Source organism: Micropterus salmoides, unplaced genomic scaffold, assembly GCF_014851395.1.
Source record: "Micropterus salmoides isolate LMB-PRFRI ecotype aquatic unplaced genomic scaffold, ASM1485139v1 Ms_hic_scaffold_7, whole genome shotgun sequence".
Taxonomy (NCBI): Eukaryota; Metazoa; Chordata; class Actinopteri; order Centrarchiformes; family Centrarchidae; genus Micropterus; species Micropterus salmoides.
Window position 1 is genome coordinate 36,973,906 of NW_024044459.1, and position 24,901 is coordinate 36,998,806.

Consider the following 24,901-nt stretch of genomic DNA (forward strand, 5'->3'; position numbering starts at 1 on the left):
ACTCCTCACTACTCCATCGCACTCCTCACTACTCCATCGCACTCCTCACTACTCCATCGCACTCCTCACTACTCCTCACTACTCCATCGCACTCCTCACTACTACTCACTACTCCATCGCACTCACTACTACTCACTACTCCATCGCACTCCTCACTACTCCATCGCACTCCTCACTACTCCATCGCACTCCTCACTACTCCATCGCACTCCTTACTACTACTCACTACTCCTCACTACTCCATCGCACTCCTCACTACTCGTCACTACTCCTCACTACTCCTCACTACTCCATCGCACTCCATCGCACTCCTCACTACTACTCACTACTCCATCGCACTCCTCACTACTCCATCGCACTCCTCCACTCCTCCACACTCCTCACTACTCCTCCAGACTCCTCCGCACTCCTCCACACTCCTCCACACTCCTCACTACTCCTCCACACTCCGCACTCCTCCAGACTCCTCCGCACTCCTCCAGACTCCTACGCACTCCTCACTACTCCTCCGCACTCCTCCCGACTCCTCCGCACTCCTCCAGACTCCTACGCACTCCTCCGCACTCCTCCGCACTCCTCCGCACTCCTCCAGACTCCTCCGCACTCCTCCAGACTCCTACGCACTCCTCCGCACTCCTCCAGACTCCTACGCACTCCTCCAGACTCTTACGCACTCCTACGCACTCCTGCAGACTCCTCCACACTCCTCACTACTCCTCCACACTCCGCACTCCTCCAGACTCCTCCGCACTCCTCCAGACTCCTCCGCACTCCTCCAGACTCCTCCGCACTCCTCCAGACTCCTACGCGCACTCCTCACTACTCCTCCGCACTCCTCCAGACTCCTACGCACTCCTCCAGACTCCTACGCACTCCTCCAGACTCCTACGCACTCCTCCAGACTCCTACGCACTCCTACGCACTCCTCCAGACTCTTACGCACTCCTCCGCACTCCTGCAGACTCCTCCGCACTCCTGCAGACTCCTCCGCACTCCTCCAGACTCCTCCGCACTCCTCCAGACTCCTACGCACTCCTCCAGACTCCTACGCACTCCTCCGCACTCCTGCAGACTCCTACGCACTCCTCCAGACTCCTACGCACTCCTGCAGGGTTTAGAGGAAGTGTCTGTATGAACCCATGACTGACAGTAGGCGTTAGTTGTTATATGTTATTAATCTGCGTGCAGGTTTGAGGAGTTCCTGCAGAAGAAATGGTCTGCAGAAAAACGTTTTGGTCTGGAGGGCTGTGAGTCTCTGATCCCCGCTCTGAAAACCATCATCGATAAATCCTCTGAGAACGGAGTGGAGAACGTCATCATGGGCATGCCTCACAGGTAACGCGCAACACAATCTTATTTTTATTTATTCATTTATATATGTATTACACAGTTTGCATCCCTCCTCCTTCCGCCGTTTCTTGTTTCAGGGGTCGTCTGAATGTTTTGGCCAACGTGATCCGTAAAGAGCTGGAACAGATTTTCTGTCAGTTTGACTCCAAGCTGGAATCTGCTGATGAGGTATTTAACTGCTCTTAGCTTCATTACTGCTGTAATTATATCTGTTCCCACAGGAGAGGGGGACACAGATCAAAACATGTTATTTTAGATTGTCACATGCTGCGATTCAGTCAATGTTCTGCAAAAATAACCGGAGAAACAGTTGGCAGAAAACCAAACCTCTTGCCAGTTATACAGGGGTCCAAGCACTGAAGGCAATGCAGCGTCTTCTTGTCAAGTTTATTTAAGTGTTAAATCAAAAATGACGTGCTGTATTCGAAACCGCCTACTATACTAGTAGTATGTACTGATTTGGCCCAAATGTAGTATGCAAAATCAGCAGTATGCCAAAAATAGCCGGATGGCGTACTGATTTGGGAAAAATGTCCAGTATGCCTCGCACAAGTCTACCTCGCGTACTGTGGCCCATAAAGAATTATAAGATGTATTAGAAATCATAAAACAACCCTAGCCCTAAATATAAGCCTCCTCAGAGAGTGAAGAAACCATCCCGGACTAAAAGCTTTATGAAAAAGAGAGGTTTTGAGCCTACTTGTAAATATATGGAGATGTTGGTTGCTTCCCAAACCTAAAAAGGGGTCTGATTCCACTTGGGAGGCACCGAATGTTCGGCCGAAAATAGCAAAGAAAAAAAAAATTTCTGTGTTCGGCCTAATGAGTCAAAAGACTGAATAAATTTTACCGAACAGTCCCGTTGCCATGCCGGCAGTGTGGAAGCATTTTAAAGTGTCTGAGCAGTTTGCAGACGCTGTTCTGCTGAACTGTCTCAGCACGTCCGCTCCATCTGCAGCTGACTTCTTAGACAAGAAGTGTTTCTGTCTCTCGTCTGTGAGAAGGAGATTAAACTAGCCGCGCCTACATTTGAAGTGCGCATGTATTCCAGCCTTTACGGTAAGTGAAGCGGCCCAGAGCGAGCTGACGGGCAGGTTAGAGACTTTATCCTGTCAGTTTGTCTCTTTAGTATGAAGAGAGGCTGTGAAGTCTTCACGTTACAACATTATTTATCAAACCGGGTCGGACTGGATGAATTTAGCACGAGGAAACACATATGACAACGTCCGGTTTTCAAAATAAGGCGTCTGTACAGGATGGAAATAAGATTAACTGGATTATATTCACAGAAAGTATAAAACATATTACATGTGTCTATTAAAAGTAAACGGACTCATGTAATTTACTTTACCCCCCCACCGTAGTCTCTCCACATCCTGTGGGAAACACTGAGGAAAAAGCACAGTTTGAATATTTAATTTATGCAGTGTAGGAAAAAAAAGGCAAAATAAATGGACAGAAATGTGAAAACTTTGTTCAGTATTTGGGGAAGTTTTTCATTAAATTCGGTTTCGGCCAAGATTTTTCATTTGGGTGCCTCCTTAGATTCCACAGCAGAGGCGCCTGATAGCTGAAGCTCTGGCTCCCGTTCTGCTTCTAGAGACTGTTGTGTATCATTTCAGAACATTATAGCCTAAAATGTTACTATTAATTATTAGAGCAGTGGTGCATTGTCATCATTTAAAGTGTTATTTTATAGGATCGCAGTGTTAAAGCTCTACAGCTCTGAGTGTGTGTGCTCCTCTCTGTATCTAACAGAGTGAGGAAGCAAGGCAGCATCAAAAACACCAGCTAAGGAAAATATAGAAGCAGAATTAGTGAAAAAACATACATCAATATAGTCCATCACAGTAAGACACCAGCTTATTCCACAAAGTCAGGTTATGGTTAAAATAGCATGATCAGCAGAGGGCATGCCTAAGACACGGGGGGGGGGGCAGTGCAGACCTAGATGTGCCTGGTCTTCACTTAGAAGTGCTGAACTGTAGTCATGAATACAGAAACAAGATCCTTGAGTGGGAGTACAGACTGCAGACGCTGTGACAGTGCACGCACTGCTCTACTGTGATCTACCGTTATGACTACATGAGGAACTGTTGATGCATCAGTCTGCTGATATTAAGACTACGTCTTTAATTACGGCTAAAGGGGTCGATTGTCAACTTCCAGCCTCTGATGCTTATAGCCTGTGTGAACTTTGAGTGAACAAATTCCCGACAGATTTATGCTTTGCAAAAAGACGACAGATTGATGATGAGCAGAAAGACTGCAGATCCAGTCGGCACTATATCAAGATTACTGTAAGAAACCAAGCATTAATGAAAGATGCAGCATTACACATGTTATTCTTGTATTAACTTTTTAAAAAATACAGTGAGACTGAAGTTGAAATATAATGGAGAACTTCTTATCCGGTAATGAAAACTATAGAAAGACAGCAACACAGTATTAAATAAACAGCTGAAAAAAGTGTTAAATTGGTAAAAACAATACGTGTAAACAGCCGGCAGCAGAGGATAAGAAGTTCACCATAAGGAGAGGAGGGGTAAAACCAGCCCAGAGGGGGATCTATAAGGCTGTCTGCAGACCACAGGGTTGACTCCATCCTCCGACCTGCAGGGATGTTGGACGGGTTTATCTGTCCTGTATTGGAATAAACTGACCATCTCTGTAAATCTCTTTTATTCTAATTGGTGTCTATTTTTGTTGATAATAAAAATGCTGGTAAAAGTTCAAGCTTTCTTATCTGGCCCTAGTCTTGAATTTTTTACACGACATTAAGACCCCTGGCCACCAGAGGGCGCTGACACTGTAGGTCTTAGGGTGCTGTCACACCTGCCTCCTTTAGTCCAGGTGAAACTTACTGTAAAGTGCACTGAGACCTCCATGATGTGACCAACCTCAGGATTTATAGAAAGCAAATGTGAGATCTAAGCATTATTTAAAAAGTTAAACGGCTTTTTAAAAAAGCAATTTATAGGCTGTATTTGTACAAATCATTTGGTAACGTACATGCAGGTGTTTTCCCTGATTAACAGGTCAAAAGCGGTTTTATAAATGTGCCAGAACTCCGTGAAACATTTAGTGACGGCGATCTCACAGTAAACCTGAGTCATCGCTGTACAAGACGCCTCGTAGTCATAACTCGAGGTGGATTTGCGGTCTTCTCTCGCTTTGTAAAACCTTTTTCCCCCCTTGGTCCGGACCAAAGGAACCGAACTACAGGTGTAAAAGCAGCTTTAGTTGAGTGTACCGCCGTCCTGCCCCTCTTTAGTCTTTGAGGTGGCTGAAGTAAACTGGGAATAACAGAAACTTTAGAGGACTAGCATTTAAAACCTGAAACCTGATTCTGGACTCGTCAACAGTCTGAACTGACCTCTGCTGCTTTTTCCTCCTCAGGGCTCCGGAGATGTGAAGTATCATCTGGGAATGTACCATCGCCGTATCAACCGTGTGACGGACAGGAACATCACCCTGTCTCTGGTGGCGAACCCGTCTCACCTGGAGGCCGTGGACCCCGTGGTGCAGGGGAAGACCAAGGCCGAGCAGTTCTACTGCGGCGACACCAACGGCAACAGGGTGAGACTCGCACACGGACTCTGAGAGGTTCACCAACCCTGCAGGACGTGTTAGTTAACACACCATCAACCTTCAGTCTTCAGGTTTCACGTACTGGTCTACACTTGCACCTGTTTTAGGTCCAACAATTTAATATTACGCCAAATATCCCGTTAAAATATTTCCCCTTAAATCTGAAAAAATGAGGCTGAAGCAGATCATAAAGAAATATTAATGAATGAGGAGGTTTAAGTAGAAAGTAAAGCGTGATTAAGAGTGAGCAGTGATGAGATTTAAGTTGAATGATTAATAAGCATCTTGTAAGTTTATAAAATAATTAACTGTTCTGTCTAAAGTACATTTAATAGCAATAATTGAATTTTGCTTCAAATTTCAATCTGGTGTCGTCTTTAAGTTTGTATTCGACAGAATATCTTATTATTATTACAATTCAAAGTAAGAAACAAATGTTCACGTGACATAAAAAGACGAGTTATTAGTCCCGTTGGCAGGTGAGCCGGTAACTTAATTTCCCCCCCTGCTTTCTACATTGAATAAAAACTGACAGGTGTGTAACGGACGCAGATCTGTGGTCAGTCTGAACCCCCTCCTGTGTGTGTGCTCAGGTGATGTCCATCCTGCTCCACGGAGACGCAGCGTTCGCAGGACAGGGCATCGTGTACGAAACCTTCCACCTGTCTGACCTGCCGTCCTACACCACGCACGGCACCGTGCACGTGGTCGTCAACAACCAGGTAAGCTACGCAAACATAAAACGCACGGACGAACGGCCGGATGAACGACCGAGCCGTGACCCCCTCTCACGTCCCGTCTCCAGATCGGGTTCACCACAGACCCCCGTATGGCGCGCTCCTCTCCGTATCCGACCGACGTGGCCCGAGTCGTCAACGCTCCCATCTTCCACGTCAACGCCGACGACCCCGAGGCCGTCATCTACGTCTGCAAGGTGGCCGCCGAGTGGAGGGCCACGTTCCACAAAGACGTGGTGGTCGACCTGGTCAGTGCAGCGATACAGAACGCCAGCTCGTGTCTCGGCTGACTCCCGCAGGACGCCGTCTCCTCACGCTGTGTCTGTGTTTGTGCGCAGGTGTGTTACCGCCGCATGGGTCACAACGAGATGGACGAGCCGATGTTCACGCAGCCGCTGATGTACAAACAGATCAAGAAGCAGAAGCCCGTCCTGCAGAAGTACGCCGAGAAACTGATCGGAGAGGGAGCGGTCAGCAGGCAGGAGTACGAGGTGAGTTAGTGACCTCCTGCATTTCCCAGGATGCCATCTGACCGGGGTCGTCACTTTGTGTTGAAAGGTGGTGAGGACTCGGGTTAGGGGCGTGATGACGCACTAGAAGCTCAGGAGATGTGACGATGCGCAGTATGGGGTTCGCTTCATGTCCTATTCATGCTGGAAATAAAACAATATAACGCAGCTTGTTGTTTCAGCTTGAGTTACTTTTCGGACAATGAACATTTGCTTCTTCTTACCAAAGGTTTCTTATTTAACATTTCTTGTTGCTAGTGACTGGGACGAATTCAACCATTTCAAAAAGGGTTGTTAAACTCATCGTTCGGCACATAGAGGTCATTGACGCTGGGGACATGTCCCCACCACTTTTTGAAATGGCTGATTTTGTCCCAGTCACTCTGTGAAAGTATTTGTTAAACGGTTCTGATAAATTGCGTGCAACAAGAAATGTTGAATAACAAATGAGAGAGGATTATTTGCACAATAAGAAAACATACAATGCAATGTAAATATCTAAGAAATGCAATGTAAATATCTAAGAAACGAAATGTGCATTGTCCAAAAAAGTACCACATTATATTTTTATATTTTTATATTTTTATATTTTGTATTGTCACCTTACACCAGAATTTTGTGTTTCCCTTTGTTTATATATAAAAGACATTTCATCCATAAATTGGTCTGGAAAATGTCTCCAGAAAATAAGTGTTTAATGCTCAGAATCTCCTGGAGGAGGAACCCCAAACCACCCAAATCATATAACACTGTAGAGGATATTTATTCTAATATCTTGTTGAGCAAGCGTATCACTGCACCCCTAATCTGAGCCCAGAGTTACTATCCCTCTTAAAATTAACTACCATGTAGAGCATTTTTCTTGCACAAAGTTAATGAATAACAAAACAACCCCACAATGAAATAGTGTAACTGGAACTAATATTCTTCTTAAATTATTCTTCTTACATTAATTATCAAAAGGAGATGCAGAAGAGCCTAAATGTGTGAGATCTGGTCAAAGAGAGAGTTCTGAGAGACTGTTTCCCCGGAGATTAATAAATCCCGCAGGACAGACCTTTATTATGTATTTGGTGTCGTCTCTGCTTCTTGACTCAATTCTGTCTGTCCATGTGATCATATAACCTAATCATGATCCCTGAGGCATCCCGGACTTCAGTAAACTAAAGGGGATGGGCTTTGTCTGAGGGGAGCCCGCAGCCTCGGACTTTTAAACCCTTTTAAACGAGAGCGTATCGCCTCCTGTGCAGAGAGCAGCAGCACATTACGTTTGGGACGTAGGTTAATGTTACTGTTAGACATGAGGACAGTGGACGTCTAGGACAAAAGGACCCGGGGCCGTGTTACAGAAAGTTCCTGTCCTAGCTAACTTTAGGAATCCTGTCTTATCTCAGGTTAGGAAATCCTAAATGCTCGATCCAACACGGTTATCAACTTTTATGTCTGTTACCTAGCAACCGATCCCCACTTTTCTCATCTCGCCGAGCTAAACGGCTTTTAATTGTGTGTTTTTTGGTCGTTTTTTTTTTTTTTTTTTAAACACAAACTGAAAATGGAGCAGAAACAACAACTATCATTGAACCTCAAGTCAGATAACTTAGAGGTGTTTGTAACCTCTGTCGAGAAATCCAAATCCACGTAACGCTTAACTCGGGAGATTAAAGCGAGAGAGAGTGGGCTGAAATAGCGGACGCAGTCACCGCCGCACATCCGGCATCCAGCAGATGAAGCGGCTGGTGGCTCCTCCTGTGCTCCCTCACAGACACCGGCAGAAACCCGGCATCTCAGGAAAGTTAATAATGAAGTCAAAATAATAATAATCATCATGTTTTTCATGGATTTGTTGTCTCTAACGATCTCCTCCTGTCAAAGACTTGAGGATCCTTTTGTTACATCAAGCCTTCACATCATGGGCCTATAATGAGACATTATCTAGCGTTACATCACCGACAGCCTTCCTACTAACGAGGGTTTCGTCATCAAACACATCGGTAGAATCAATAAAGTTCCGTCTGTTGACTTTTGTTTTGTAAAAGCAATTAAAGAGAAAGCAAGTGGATTAAAGGAGTTACACTAGCTGGTGGAAAAGTAAAAGTTAGGACAGCTTAACAGTTCTCCTAAAGTTAGGAGAGTTTACGAAGTTAGGAAAGGAACCCTGACTGAGGAACTGTTCATCTGTAACGGCCTTTTTCCTAAATCAGATCCTAACCCTTATTACCATGGTAACCAAGCAGTTAGGATAGGATCTACCGGTTAGGAAGTTTCTGTAATACGGCCCCTGAACAACAGGAAGTTCAGAGTCCCTTCGTTTCCTTTGTATGTGAACAATGAAGATGAAGCTAAGTAGATGAAGCTAAGTAGACCTGAACGCATTGTTTGTATTATAACTGTTGTGTGACTGGATGTGCTGACAGGAGACTGAATAAAGTTTTTGTTTTTGCTTGTCTGGACTCGACTCGTTGCGACGTCACACTACAGAAACTTTATTTTAAGTGTCAGTAAACATGAGAAAAGTCTGATCCCGGTCCTGTTGGTCCTGTTCTTGGTGCACAACTCACAGCAGCCACGAGGTTCAGCGCTGAAAGCTCTCAGTTCAAGTCTGAAACTTAAGGTTTACTTTTTAAAGTCCGTGAGGATCCACGAGGACGACGAGACATTTCTGTCTGTCCAGTCTGATGGGAGATGAAATCTATGTGTGCAGACTGAACTGAACTCTTCTGGTTTCTCTCTCTCTGTCTCTCTGTAGGAGGAAATTGCCAAATATGATAAGATCTGTGAGGAGGCGCACGCTCGCTCTAAAGATGAGAAGATCCTCCACATCAAGCACTGGCTGGACTCCCCCTGGCCTGGTTCGTGTCTCTGTGGTTAACTAATACTGCTTGGCAGGCTTTAGAAGAAGATTCACAAACTGATATGAGAACTAGAGTCTGGTTACTGAATGTGTCAGGATCAGTTTCACCAGACCTGCCAAGTGAGCTCGATGTTTAATGTTACAGTAGGAGGCGACGCTGCCGACACACACGAGCGTAGATTTATTTCTGAAACGGTCTTCTGGTGAACGGCCCTTCATTTCTAACGCTGCGCGATGCTAAAGTAGATTAGCCTCAAAGCTAATGCCATGTTTATCAGAGGAAGAGCGGTGAAACTAAAGCGTTAACTTACTCTGCCTAAATTAAGTAACCGTAAAAATAAGAGCTGCAGCGACTGGTCGACAATCAGAAGAAAATTCATCGACAACTATTCTGATAATCGAGTAATCGTTCCAGACATTTCTTTAAGCACAAACCTGAAACATTTAAATAAAAAGTCATTGCTGCTTGTCTTTGTCATTTATGACATTGCTGCTTGTCTTTGTCATTTATGACGGTAAATTAAGTCTTTGGACTCGGACTAACAGACATTTTGAAGGACTAGCATTTAAAACCTCCGTATCAGACACACTGCTGAGGTCCCTAAAGTGAGCAAATTACAACTGACACCCTCAGTATGACGACGTCTCAACTGAACGCTTAAGATATGATGCACACACCTGCGAGCCGGAGGGGAAATAAAGTGAAACTGCTTCCTGCCTAACAGACTTATCTAGCTCCTCTCTCAGGTGTGAACTCTCAAAGCTGCGGGTCCTCGTTACAGACGGTCTCTGTATCGTAGACGGCGTGTTTTAGAGCGCTGCAGTGAAGTCATTTCCTGTCAGAATCGTTTGGACGCGTTTTGCTAATCGCTACAAACACGGTTTTATGAGCAGGAGAGAATCCTTCTGCTGTTTGCGGTCTGTGTGAGAAACCGGTCTCGGGTCCGGGTCGGGATCCGGTCTCAGGTTGCTGACAGATGGAACTGTTGTTGTCTTCAGGTTTTTTCACTCTGGACGGACAGCCAAAGTCCATGAGCTGCCCCTCTACCGGTCTGACAGAAGAAAACCTGAACCACATCGGCCAGGTGGCCTCGTCCGTCCCCGTGGAGGACTTCACCATCCACGGAGGTCACTTTAAAAACTTTATTTGTTTCCCACTTAGATCTTTATCAGCAACACTAAACAGCGACAGGAAGAGAATCTGGGTGTCGCGTCTGTGGTTTCAGGTCTGAGTCGTATCCTGAAGGGCCGGGCCGAGATGATTCGGAACCGGACGGTGGACTGGGCTCTGGGAGAGTACATGGCCTTCGGATCGCTGCTGCAGGAGGGGATCCACATCAGGCTGTCGGGACAGGACGTGGAGCGAGGGACCTTCAGGTAGAGCTGATGCTGTCTGAGGCGGCGGGTGGTCACGTGATTTGATTTAAATCTTTCTTCTATTCTCCGCAGTTGCGTCTTGTTGATTGATAAATATAATCGTGTCTATTTATGAAACAGCCTTACTGTGAAGCAGTTCGTCCACACCGGCCTGAGGGCCCGTGTCCACCAAGGCGTGATTTTTCTGACGCCAGCGCCTTTTTTCAATTGGTTGTAATGGGAGCGCCGCGTGTTTACAACCCGGTAAAGCGTCTTTTCCACGCTGAGTGTTTTTTTCCGGTCGCAGAGAGTTGAAAAATTGTTCAGCTTTGGGGAAAAAACGCCGCGCTCTGTCGCTTTTTACCGAGCCGTCCAATCACAGTGCAGGAGGGGCAGGACGCATCCGATGTGCCTACACGCCGAGGTGTTTCCTCGCCCGCAAAATCTCATGAGCCCACGCACGGAGAGTCTGTCAGCCTTGTGTTCGTGCAGAGCAAGTAGGCCGACCCTGCTCTGCGGTGACGTTTTCACACTTTATTTATTCAATTATGTAAATTATCCAAAGCGCTCCCAGCTGGCCGTTTTCAGCTGGTTAAAAAAAACGCTTTGGTGGACACGGGTCCTGAAGCTCTTCTGGTTTGTATAAACACAGTGGAGATCCTGGTCCTGGAAAACCTGGAAAGAAGTTTACAGATTTTGCGGTCATTGTAAACGCATGAAAAACGAGAGGGGAAAGTAAAATGTCCCGGAAGATCTTGTGTTGACCTCCCACCGTTATGTTGCGGCAGCGTTGTGAACCCGAGTCCCGTCGCTCGACAGCGGGTCGGATCGCATTAAGTCAAGTGACTGAAAGTCTCGATAATGTAAGAACTGAACTCGATGGGAGCTGAGGTTCAACAGGAGATTTGTCAGGAGGAAACACTGACGGCTGTTCTTTGTGTCGAGGCTGTTCGGTTGTTGTTCAGGTTAAATTCACGTCTTTAAAATCAGACTTCTGCAGAGAGGAACACGTTAGTTTATGTCGTGATCGTCGTACCGGCTAGATCATCACTGGCGATCCCTGCTAGAACCCTCACCGGGTCTTCCAGGTCTTCCAGGTCCAGGTTTGAAGCAGTCTGTGGAAAGCGAGAGAGAAACTTCTGCTGACTGACGCTGTTTGTCCCCTTTCAGCCACCGTCATCACGTGCTCCACGACCAGAACGTGGACAAGAGGACCTGTATCCCCCATGAACCACCTCTCCCCTGACCAGGCGCCGTACACCGTCTGCAACAGCTCGCTGTCCGAGTACGGAGTCCTGGGTCAGTCCGAACTCTCTGCTCGCGCTCTTTCTTTTCAGTCTGCAGATTAAATGTCTTCTTTAAACTCCACGTCTGCAGGCTTTGAGCTGGGATTCGCGATGGCGAGTCCCAACGCTCTGATCCTGTGGGAGGCCCAGTTTGGAGACTTCCACAACACGGCCCAGTGCATCATCGACCAGTTCATCTGCCCCGGTCAGGCCAAGTGGGTCCGACAGAACGGCATCGTGCTGCTGCTGCCGCACGGCATGGAGGGCATGGTGAGGAGCCTGAGCACAGGCCGACCTTTAAATAAAATAAACTTTATTCTCACCCGGCAGGGTTTCAAAGTGCTTCACACGGTCGAAAACTTTCAGGAGGAAAATAATTACCCAAAAATGACCTTGGCGTTATATAAAGATTATTTTAAGTCGCGATGTGGCCCAACAGATGCCGCTCATCAGCTGATGGCGTTTTGTTTCAACGTAACGGGAACAAACGACCTCGATGTGGATCCTTCTCAACCTGGTCTCTGTCTGCTTCTGTCCTCAGGGTCCAGAACATTCGTCAGCTCGTCCAGAGAGATTCCTCCAGATGTGCAACGACGACCCCGACGTCATGCCGGTAAGGAAGACGCACAGCGGTTCCCTGCGAGCGTTTGATTATCTAGAAATAAGAAACAGAAGACACGGGAGCCAACGATGGGATAAATCTACAACTAGTGGCTGCTTTTAAATGATTCTGTCAAACCTTTGTCCACAGACTGAATGTGATTCATTTATTCATGTTGAAGATTCACACAGACAGAAAACAGCAGGATGACTCGTGTCTTAAGTTGTTCATCAGATTCAGACCTGATGCAAACAAATGAACAAGTTTCACTTCACTGAGCTGAGCTCCTTCTCCTCCTCCTGCTCCTCCCTTCCTCCTTCTCCCTACTCCTTCCTCCTTCTCCCTACTCCTTCCCTCCTCCCCTCCCTCCTCCCTCCTCCTCCCTCCTTCTCCTCCCTCCTGCTCCTCCCTTGCTCCTTATTCCTTCCTCCTTCCTTTCTCCTCCCTCCTTCCTCCTCCTCCTTCCTTCCTCCTTCTCCCTACTCCTTCCTCCTTCTCCCTACTCCTTCCCTCCCCCCCTCCCTCCTTCCTCCTCCTCCCCCTCAGACCCTCACAGAGGACTTTGCTGTGCGTCAGCTGTACGACTGTAACTGGATCGTGGTGAACTGTTCATCTCCTGGAAACTACTTCCACGTCCTCAGACGGCAGATTCTCCTCCCGTTCAGGAAGCCTGTGAGAGACGCACACCTGAACGCACACCTGCACACACACCTGCACACACACCTGAACACACACCTGAACACACACCCACACACCTGAACACACACCTGCACACCTGCACACCTGCACACCTGCACACCTGCACACCTACACACCTGCACACCTGCACACCTGCACACCTACACACCTGCACACACACCTGCACACACACCTGCACACACACCTACACACCTGCACACCTGCACACACACCTGCACACACACCTGCACACACACCTGCACACACACCTGCACACACACCTGCACACACACCTGCACACACCTGCACACACACCTGCACACACACCTGCACACACACCTGCACACACACCTACACACCTGAACACACACCTGCACACACACCTGAACACACACCTGCACACACACCTGAACACACACCTGCACACCTACACACCTGAACACACACCTGCACACACACCTGCACACCTACACACCTGAACACACACCTGCACACACACCTGCACACACACCTGCACACACACCTGCACACACACCTGAACACACACCTGCACACACACCTGCACACACACCTGCACACACACCTACACACCTGAACACACACCTGCACACACACCTGAACACACACCTGCACACCTACACACCTGAACACACACCTGCACACACACCTGCACACACACCTGCACACCTGCACACACACCTGCACACACACCTGAACACACACCTGCACACCTACACACCTGAACACACACCTGCACACACACCTGAACACACACCTGCACACCTGAACACACACCTGAACACACACCTGCACACACACCTGAACACACACCTGCACACCTGAACACACACCTGCACACACACCTGCACACACACCTGCACACACACCTGAACACACACCTGCACACACACCTGAACACACACCTGCACACCTACACACCTGAACACACACCTACACACCTGAACACACACCTGCACACACACCTGAACGCACACCTACACACCTGAACACACACCTGCACACACACCTGAACACACACCTGCACACCTACACACCTGAACACACACCTACACACCTGAACACACACCTACACACCTGAACGCACACCTACACACCTGCACGCACACACAGCTTATCGATGGATTTAATCTGCGGTGTGAACACAAACGCACCTTCCGCTCAGTACGCAGTGAATCTGAAATTAAACCTGAGTGCAAAGTTTCTATTTTGAAGCTGAACTTCAGTGTTGATGTTTAATGACTTTTATTTTGAAAGCCACAGTCACTTGTCATGGTAAACTTCCTGTTTGTCCCTCCAGCTGATTGTCTTCACTCCTAAATCTCTGCTGCGTCACCCGGAGGCCAGATCCAGCTTTGACATGATGCTGCCTGGTACTGTTACTGTCATCATCATTACTAGCAGTCATTTGTGGAGAGCACGCTCAGTCTGACCTTCTCGCTCTCCTCCTCCTCGGTGTAGGAACTCACTTCCAGAGGTTGATCCCGGAGGACGGCGTGGCGGCGGAGCGTCCGGAGGAGGTGAAGCGGCTGATCTTCTGCACGGGGAAGGTTTACTACGAGCTGACCAAAGAGAGGAAGAGCAGAGGCATGGAGGGAACTGTGGCCATCGCTCGCATGGAGCAGGTACTCACCGTGAAGCGATCTGCGCGCCTCGTAAATCGTGTTCAGTGCGAGGCGAGCGTGTAGGAAGGGAGCTCTATGAATAATAAGCCTGTCAACTAACGTTACTTTTAGTTTTACTGTAATCGAGGCTATGAAGGAATACAGTAGCGCACAGAAGCCGTCGCCGTGGTTACTATCTTTAGAGCGCCTCCCGTTTACTCGCGGAGCGCTCGTCTCGGTTTCTGTTCACACGAGAAGAGCAGAGCAAGCCGGCAGGGCCGAGCGAGTACGCAGGCGGAGTGTCGCTTCCTGTGCGAAAAGGCCTTAAAACACACAAACACGGCGTGACGTCACGCAGGAGCCTGCGTGACGTCACGCCTGCACGAGACAGTCGCCAAGATGTCTTAAGATGTTTCACTGATGGTGATTTAGATCTGATGTTCGAGACATGAAGACGCATCACAGGATAAACATCCCCCCTCTCCCCCTCCCCTTTCTCTTCCCCCCTCTCTCTCCCCCTCTGTCCCCCCCACTCTTTCTCTCCCCCTCTGTCTTCCCCCCCTCACTCTCTCTCTCCCCCTCTGTCTTCCCCTCTCTCCCCCTCCCTCTCCCCCTCTGTCTCCCCCCCCCCCCCCACAGTTGTCTCCGTTCCCGTTCGACCTGGTGAAGGCCGAGTCGGAGCGTTTCTGTAACGCCGACCTGGTTTGGTGTCAGGAGGAGCACAAGAACCAGGGTTACTACGACTACGTGAAGCCTCGCATCAGGACCACCACCCAGAGAGCCAAGCCCGTCTGGTAATACTCTTCTTCTTCTTCATCATCATCATCATCATCAACACGTGTCACCGTCAGCAGGCGGCGGTTGGTTTGACCTCTGACCCCTCTGTGTGTCTCAGGTACGCTGGCAGAGAACCGGCAGCGGCTCCGGCGACAGGAAACAAGAACACTCACCTGATGGAGCTGCGGCGTTTCCTGGACACCGCCTTCGGCCTGGACGCGTTCAAAGATCGGCAGTAGACCTCTGAGCTGCAGCACCTGGAGTAAACCCTCACCTGCCCGACCTTTGACCCCCGACCCTCCTGGATTCAGTTGTGACACTCAAACTGCTTCATGGACACAAACACACACACACACAGTTATACTGCATACTGTAGTCTGAAAATACTACACATAGTCTGCAAATATTGTGTACTACACAAGTACTGCATACGACATAGTACTACTAAGTTTACAGCCTGTATTTATTTAAAAACAGCAGCGTTTAAACAGCTTTTCACCCAAAAAATAAATAGTTTTAAATTCTAAAGTACGTGTTTGACACCTTCTGTTATTACTCCATATTACAAAACAAGTACACAGTAAAGTGTGTACTGCTTTGTAATACGGAGTAATAAGTACTACTGATGTGTTTTTTTTTGTTCTCTGCTGCCAAAAATCAAACCTGTGGCATCAGGACACGACGCCTGCTGCTGTTTGTTTACAGCGAGTCGCGGTAAACAACACCGCAACATGGAGGATACTTCGTACACATTCGGCTGTCCACGTACTTTCGACCATATTAGGGAAGTTTAGGATCAGGTTACATGAGAGTACTAAGCAGTATGCAGTTGGAGTAGTAGTACACGGTACTGCTTGACTTGACCAGTCATAGGAAAACTCGCCGTGCTGCAGCAGTACTGCGAGACTCCGGCGTCGGGCTCGACTCCACCAGGCGACTCTGCGTGTCTGTAGCTGCTGATTCGCAGGATTACTGCAATATTACTGATACTCTGCGTACTTTGAGTTTCAGTGAACAAAAGAAAGTCCTCCGAAGTTAAATATCCCACCAGGTGGGCGCAAACGACCGGCTGGTGAAGCGTGGAGAGCAAGTAAAGTTAAAAGAACCTCGTTTCTGAAGCAACAACAAGTAAATAAATAAAATTTGCAGCCAAGATTTAATCAGATACTCGGACAAGACAAGAAACAGAGTTCATTAATGAACAAGTGCAAAATCTAATCCAGCATGTGCCAAAGCTCATGTGAAATCACTCAATATAACGGGAGTGTGTTTTTCACGTGTAACAACTGGGGAAGGTTAACTTGCATTTATGTTTGTACGTTAACTTATTAGTTGATTAAAAATATAAATAATCCATCAGATTTAAGTGCAGGAAGGCCACTAGATTTTATTCAGATCTCCAAGTCTTTGTCGCGACTTGGAGATCTGAATAAAATCTAGTCTTAAATGAGCAAAAATCTGAATGTAGTCTGGTGCGGTAAAAGAACGCCAGCTTTCAGCTCTTGGCAGTTTGTGATGCTCCGTGCTGCAGACTAATGTCTGATTTCACCCAGAAAGGGTTTCAGATTTGATTCTCAGCTCGTGTCAAGAGGTCGTCGAGTGTCACCCGGCAGCCATTTTGTCGTAAAATGAAACAAGCGTCTGCTGCAGAAACGTCTGGTGGAGTGAAGCCTGAATCTGAGTTCACGCACACACTTTCCTCCGTCCACACACACACACACACACACACACACACTCCAGCTGTAACAGTTATTATGTCATCGTCTTCATCACTCCCCCCCCCCACACACACACACACGATCGTCATCTTTTCTTCACGTTTCAGGAAACATTTATGCTTTTGCTTTTTTAATAAACAGCTTGTTAGCATCGTTAGCATCGTTAGCGCTCCCCATTGTAAACGAATGGGACCCCGGCTAGCAGGTGAGAGGGTGATATTTGAGTCACTACAGCAGGTGGAGGAGGTGCAGGTGTGTTAGCTCGTTCAGGAGAGTCATTATTCCCCCCTGCAACGCTTAACCAGCACACTGGGATTTTGTTTTTCTTTTATTTTGAAGGGATGTTGAAACGAACCAAATGCACTGCTGATTATAGTTTAACCCCTCTGCTTCTCTCTCTCACATTTATCCCGTGTGCCAAAATGGGTCGGACGTTCTCATGTTTTTATTGTTTTTCTTGTCCGGCGAGCGGCTGAATGAACTCTGTGAGCGGGAGAGGAAGAAACAAAACGCCTCCTGGTTTTGAGAATAAAGAGATGTAATCGGCTGCAGGTTGTGTTTTTGGCGCTTCTGAGACAAAGAAACTGACTTATTTATTTTCATAGGGGATCGGGGTTCTTCATTATTTTGCTTCATTCAATAAAGAGTCCTGAACTGAAGATCTGATGCGTCCTTTCTTTCTGTCAGCTGAGAGCCACGGGAACCGTTGGTCCTCTTCACTTCACTATTCGTTACCTTCACTTCACTATTCGTTACCTTCACTTCACTATTCGTTACCTTCACTTCACTATTCGTTACCTTCACTTCACTATTCGTTACCTTCACTTCACTATTCGTTACCTTCACTTCACTATTCGTTACCTTCACTTCACTATTCGTTACCTTCACTTCACTATTCGTTACCTTCACTTCACTATTCGTTACCTTCACTTCACTATTCGTTACCTTCACTTCATTCTCTGTGCACTCCCTCTCTCCCTCCCTCCCTTTGTTTCCTCCCTCTCTCCCTCCCTCCCCCCGTCTGTTGGATGTCACATTAAATGACCTTTTCACAGGTGAGGCTGCAGATCGCGGCGGCGTCTCTTCAGGCGAGGAGACTCTGTGTCACTACCAGCTTCGTCAAATCCTCAGAAAATAACTGATGATGTCATAGTGATGTCATCAGGCCCTGTTATTGTGTTGCCAGTGTTTAATTGATTGTTTATCAGTGACACCTGTTGTTTTTAGTCTGTGGTCCAAAACATTTGGTAAGACTGTGACTGAAGCAGCGTTTCCCAACCTGAGGGTCTGGGCCCCCGAAGGGGTCCCAACATTAATCTGTAATAAAGGGTGGTGGAAGGTGGTGACTAAACTAACAAACGTTTATTATAATAAATGATACAGGTTAATAAGATCCATCGATATCATATCGACTCAGGCGAGTTAACTCCTGCTGAGAGCCGTGACGTATTCAAGGGATGCAAATAAACATTTGAACTGCTGTGACATCACCGGCTGCCAGAGATAAAGACGCGTCTCAGACTGAGCGGCGAGTGAAGTCTCCTCTGCTTTGCTGCCACGTTGAAACTGCCTGATGCTGTTTCAGTTATACCAAGCGGGCTGTAACTCGGACTATGTTCAGTGATGATTTATAAACGTGATTTATTTATTTTTGTTTAAAGTTGTTTGGTTTGTCGTGTTATTCATTTGCTCCTCCGCAGGTCTATTCTGATGGTCGGCCCAGTGTGTTCATGTGTCATCTTCTTATCTGACAGGTAAAAGAACACATTCTTTTATATATGTTGTACATATTTTCAACTCGAGCGAAGAAGTCGCATGACGCCGAGTCGTGATAGCCAATCAGTGTTGAGACTGTCCGTACGTCACCGAGGCTTCAGAGCGTTGTGTGAAGAGGGCCGGGCAGAAGATGAACGCTGCTAAATTAATTATTAATGAATGTTGGATTAAGGCTAAAACATTGAAATCCCATGGCACGCACTGGGAATAAATGAAATATAAAATTAGAAGATTGGCTATCCAGAGAGGGAAGGATATAGCACAGGCCAACCGTATAAAAGAAGACTTCATAACCAAAGAAATAATCAAGATGTATGGGAAAGAAATATTGCGTCAACAAGATGAGGATACTTTAACCAAATTACAATTAGATTTAGACCAAATTTATGAAGATAAGGCAAGAGGAGCATTTCTAAGATCTAGAAGGAATTGGTTGGAAGAAGGGGGGGAAAAAATACAAAATATTTTTTCCTCTTTGAATAAACTTTATATTAATGGACAAATGTCAGAAAATCTCTGATTTTGTTACAACCTTTTATAAAAAATTAAATACCGAAGGGAGTGATAATAATGATACGTCTTTCTTCTCTTCCATAAGGGAAAGTGCAAAATCGATAGACGAGGAATCCAAGAAGATGTGTGACCAGAATATAACTTTAGAAGAAATAAAAAGTAATATAGTTAAGTTAAAAGATAATAAATCCCCTGGAAATGATGGACTAACAAGTGAGTTCTGTAAAGTTTTTCAAGATAACCTTACAGAATTTATTTTATTTGTATTTAAAGAAGCAATTGAAGTTGGGAAGCTACCGCCAACCTTGTCTCAAGGGCTAATTTCCTTAATACCTAAGCCAGATAAAGACTTATTGATGATTGAAAACCTGATAACCTTAATAAACAATGACGTGGAAGGCATTTAAGTAATAATATTCGTGTAATTTTAGACTTACAACCAGTTTATTAATGAAAATGGTTATATTTTGTTTTTAGACTTAGTTTTTTATTTAATACTTTAGACTTTTTTGGCTTTGGAAGTTATTTTAAACGTGCGATCCAGACGGTTTATAAAGGTTGTAATAGTTCTGTTAAACTACCATTTGGCACCACTCCTAGATTTAATATCGGCAGAGGGATTAAACCGGCTGCTCGCTTCTTATTTTTGTTAGTCATGCAAACAATAGCACATTAAAAAAGATCATTTCAAAGGCATACAAATAGCCAAAAAAGCAGATGACACAACTATTTTTTTACAGAATGAAGAAGAAGAAGAAAAAGCTATTGAATGTGTTAATGTATTCTCTTCGGTATCAGGTCTAACTTTAAATATAAAAAAATGTGAGCTTTTTGCCTTAAAAATAATAAGGGCCATCACTTGGTTGACATGTAGTATCCTTATAAAAGATATCGTATCATATCTGGGTATTAAAATATGCAAAAATCAAGACAGAAGGGATTTGAATTTCAATCCATTGATTGAAAAAGTAAAAAAAAATAAATTTGATAGTTGGTTGTTGAGAGATCTGTCAGGGACTATCAAGGCTGGTCCTAGATGTCCCACCGATACTAGTCAAACAGATAGACACGTTGCTTTACAATTATGTCTGGAGAAATAAACCCCATTATTTAAAAAAATAAAGTTTTATGTAACACATATAGCGAAGGAGGTCTAAATGTATAGTAGGTTTTTATACATCCAACACTATATTCAAGGTCAAGTGGATTAAAAATTACATCCAAGGAGAGGATAAACTATGGTACTTTATTCCAGAATTTATTATTTTTTAAAACTAGGTAGTATTGAATTCCTCCTGCAATGCAATTTTGACATAAATAAGATTCCTGTTGCTCTATCCAATTATCATAAACAAGCATTATTGTCCTGGTTAATTATTTATAAACATAACTTTTCACCCCATAAATGTTTAATTTGGAATAAAACTCTATTTTTTAATAGCTGGGTTAAAAATGATATAATGTTAGTTGCTAAATGAAAATGGACTCTTGTTCTCTTATACAGAATTCCAGTTACACCTAAAGAATTGGCTATTGTTTTCGATGCAATACCTTCTGGTCTTTTGAGATTAATACAAGGTGGTGGCATGTTTAACTTGCATCCACAACTTAAAGGTACTCTTACGTTAAACGGTGTATGCTGCACAGATAAAAATGCTCCAATAATTTTCTAGGGAGACTCTGCCAGGAGTCCACAACTCCTCCTGCCAAGCTTTTCTGGAATTCTAGAATAGAAAATATTGAATGGAAGCCAGTTTGGAATATCAACAAGCAATATAACAAAATTAGAGAAGTCTCATTTAAAATTATACATTTGATTTATCCTGTCATGAAAGATGTTGTGGAAAAGTGTGTGTTTAGCAGCGGTGAAGCTGAAATCATCTGTCATTTATTTCATGATTGTGTTTGTATCAAATTATTTTGGTTAGACTTGGAATATTTCTTTAAGACGTTGACTGTCATTTAATACACCTTTGTCTTGTGTGTTAAGAGAGCCAATAAAGATTAAAAAATAAATAAATAAAAGGAGAGGGCCGGGCAGAGCGGGACATTGAAAATCTGCTGGCCGGCAGAGAGCTGCCAAACTTGGGGGAGAGGAGCAGGAAGCAGCGCTACAAACATTGGACAAATAAACACCCGTAATCGGTCGGATTCTGCTCTGACAACTACGCCGTTTACTCGCGGGAGGAGCGCGGAGTTAACTGCTTTTATTAAATTAGCTTTTTACTTTAGTTTTGGGGATTTCAAAGTTGATTTAACTTCACTGGAGCTTCTCAGCAGCTAGTTTCCGTGCACATCCGGTTCCAGTGTTGTTGTTAGCGTCGTTTGCTCTGTGGGACTACGACTTCATATTTATATCAAATCTGGACATTACTTGGAGAAAAGAAAGCGATGAGGATGAACTACCCGGTGAGTTCAGAAAACACGTGTCTGTAACTTTACTCCAGCTATCATTGTACTTTTCTATGACCAAGTTAGCATAGCATAGCCCTGACCGATCCAAACTCCATTCAGAAAACAAACATTTTAGAAGTTGTTGTCCTGCTGTCTTGCTGACAGACCTGACAAAGTATGAATTCATATGTTTAACAAATCTGCATCATGATGTAGTTATTTCGGCATCAGTTTAATCCGTGTATTGCTATGTAAACACAGCAAAATATTTACTTTGGTTTCATACAGTCGTAGTAATGGCGAGTTGTGTTTATTCGCGTTATCGCGTCAAAAATCGAATGCAAAAAGAGTCGTTTTCTAGTTTTCTTCTGTCGTATTTTTCTAAGATCTGGTCAAACGCTCTTACTGCGGCATGTTGTTACAGCAGCTACCCAGAGAGGTTGAAAGGAGAAGTAAGATTTATTCTCTTTAAGTTACAAAACCTAAAATAAATCGAGAAAAATGTCGGCTGTGGGTTGTTCCTAACGTGATGTTAGTTAACTAACTTCCTGCTGACTGTAACGTAATAAAGTCCAGCTGTTCTGCTTTTTAAAGACTGTAATAATGAACAGAGGCCGACCGGCTGTACAGGAACACAGCTGATCCCTAACAACGTTATCTTATATCTTTTGTCTCAGTCCTCGGCGGATGCGGTGGTAAGTCTGAGTCGTTTAACAGCCTGAAAACAACCTTCAAATGTTTAAACTGTCTGCTTCTGTCTGAGGTCGCTTTTTCCAACAAATCTGACAATCTTTGTCAGCAGAGCGCAGCAACAGGCAGCGCCTGATAAACGTCCGACAGCTCCGACAGTTTGTCGGACTTAGCAACAGTAACTAAGGGGGGCTATTTCACTAGCGTAACCAACATAACATCAAAAAGGGCATAAAGGTTGTTTGTCAGGAAGGTCTAAGGAGGAAAATGCACGTTCTCGGATTGCTAGGAAAAATTTGGGATTAAATGGATAAAGTAAAAATGTTCAATGTTGACTTTTTGTTTCACACTGGACACCAACACCCGTCCACCCCAACTAAGTATCCTACACCCACCTTCAGCGTCGGCGCTCAGGGTTTCTCCCAGCGCGTTGAACTATGATGCTAAGAAGCCCGGTGTGAAACGGCACTTTAACATTAATAATAATAATAATCCTTATTTGTAGAGCACTTTTCAAAAACAAGTTACAAAGTGCTTTAACAAGTGTAAAGAGTAATACAAAAAAACATTAACATCGGAGTGGGGTGGCTAAAAAAAAACTTAGGTCACTTAAGTCATGTAAGTTAAGCAACGTTACTTACGCTGTGGAGGCCCTGGAGTCAGTGAACTCTTTTAAAACCAGACTTTTATAGGAGAGCCTTTCACGATTTTATTTTGTTCTATTTCATATATACAGTATATATTTATATATATTTTACTTTAAACTTGTATTTTAGTCTCTGAAATGTTTTCTTGCTTTTATCATGTATTTGTTTTTCATGTTTTTTTTTGTCTTTGCACTTGTTAAGGCAAGTCAAGTTTATTTGTACAGCACATTTCAACAACAAGGACATTCAAAGTGCCTTACATAAAAATTAAAAGCAACAAAGGAAAACTGGGGGGGGGGAACCCACATTAAAATAAAGCAGGATAAAATAAATTTGAAAGAGTTAAATAGTAAATATAAACAGGGTAAAATGGGACAGTAAAAGTTACAGTGCAGTGTACGATACTGATCCACAGCCTTACATGTGATTTAATTAAAAGCAATGGTAAAAAGAAAAGTCTTCAGTCTTAATTTAAAAGAACTGAGAGTTTCAGCAGACCTGCAGTTATCTGGGAGTTTGTTCCAAATATATGGAGCATAATAACTGAACGCTGCTTCTCCTCCATATGTATCCATATGTGTCGAGTTGGGAGTGAGAACAGGTTTGATTGTCGGTGTGGTAACCTCCCTCCCTCTCTCTGTCTCACCCAACCGGTCGAGACTTCAGGGTTCAGGTGAACGGAACGAACCTGTGAGACAAAAACACATCTGAGCATTTACAGTACAGGCTGGTACTTCCATTGAGACGTGTGCTAATTTCACTCATAGTACCATTGTACTGACTACTACTAACTACTACTATTACTTACTATTACTTACTACTACTATTACTTACTATTACTTACTACTACTATTACTTACTATTACTTACTACTGACTACTACTAACTACTACTATTACTTACTATTACTTACTACTACTGTTACTTACTACTAACTACTACTACTAACTACTACTATTACTTACTATTACTTACTACTACTATTACTTACTACTAACTACTACTACTAACTACTACTATTACTTACTATTTCTTACTACTACTATTACTTACTACTAACTACTACTAATAACTACTACTATTACTTACTACTAACTACTACTATTACTACTGGCGACTACTACTATTACTGACGACTACTACTTACTAATACTATTACTTAGTACTAACTACTACTACTATTACTTACTACCACTATTACTACTGGCGACTACTACTTACTACTAACTACTACTATTACTACTTACTACTACTATTACTTACTACTAACTACTACTATTACTACCACTATTACTACTGACGACTACTACTATTACTACTGGCGACTACTACTATTACTACCACTATTACTACTGGCGACTACTACTACTTACTACTAACTACTACTATTACTACTTACTACTACTATTACTTACTACTAACTACTACTATTACTACCACTATTACTACTGGCGACTACTACTACTTACTACTAACTACTACTATTACTACTTACTACTACTATTACTTACTACTAACTACTACTATTACTACCACTATTACTACTGGCGACTACTACTACTTACTACTAACTACTACTATTACTACTTACTACTACTATTACTTACTACTAACTACTACTATTACTACTACTATTACTTACTACTAACTACTACTATTACTACTTACTACTACTATTACTTACTACTTACTACTACTATTACTTACTACTTACTACTACTATTACTTACTACTAACTACTACTATTACTACTACTATTACTACTGGCGACTACTACTACTACTACTACTACTATTACTTACTAC

The 24,901-nt window shown here is 44.4% G+C and overlaps 2 protein-coding genes across 2 annotated transcripts in view; one reads left to right on the top strand and one right to left on the bottom strand.

Annotated features, from left to right (window-relative positions):
- ogdha (oxoglutarate dehydrogenase a) overlaps positions 1-17,735 on the top strand; it is a 44,521-nt gene extending 26,786 nt beyond the window's left edge. The window contains 18 exon segments of the mRNA XM_038703244.1: positions 1,189-1,335; positions 1,428-1,518; positions 4,750-4,929; positions 5,535-5,663; positions 5,747-5,926; positions 6,017-6,169; positions 8,934-9,036; positions 10,038-10,166; positions 10,265-10,415; positions 11,565-11,616; positions 11,618-11,693; positions 11,772-11,950; positions 12,222-12,293; positions 12,828-12,953; positions 14,278-14,350; positions 14,439-14,602; positions 15,221-15,375; positions 15,477-17,735. Coding sequence (XP_038559172.1) covers positions 1,189-1,335; positions 1,428-1,518; positions 4,750-4,929; positions 5,535-5,663; positions 5,747-5,926; positions 6,017-6,169; positions 8,934-9,036; positions 10,038-10,166; positions 10,265-10,415; positions 11,565-11,616; positions 11,618-11,693; positions 11,772-11,950; positions 12,222-12,293; positions 12,828-12,953; positions 14,278-14,350; positions 14,439-14,602; positions 15,221-15,375; positions 15,477-15,597 — 2,281 coding nt within the window. The 3' untranslated portion in view covers positions 15,598-17,735.
- LOC119891504 (scavenger receptor cysteine-rich type 1 protein M160-like) overlaps positions 1-24,901 on the bottom strand; it is a 1,270,577-nt gene that overhangs the window by 223,576 nt on the left and 1,022,100 nt on the right. The gene's annotated exons all lie outside the window — the stretch shown is intronic.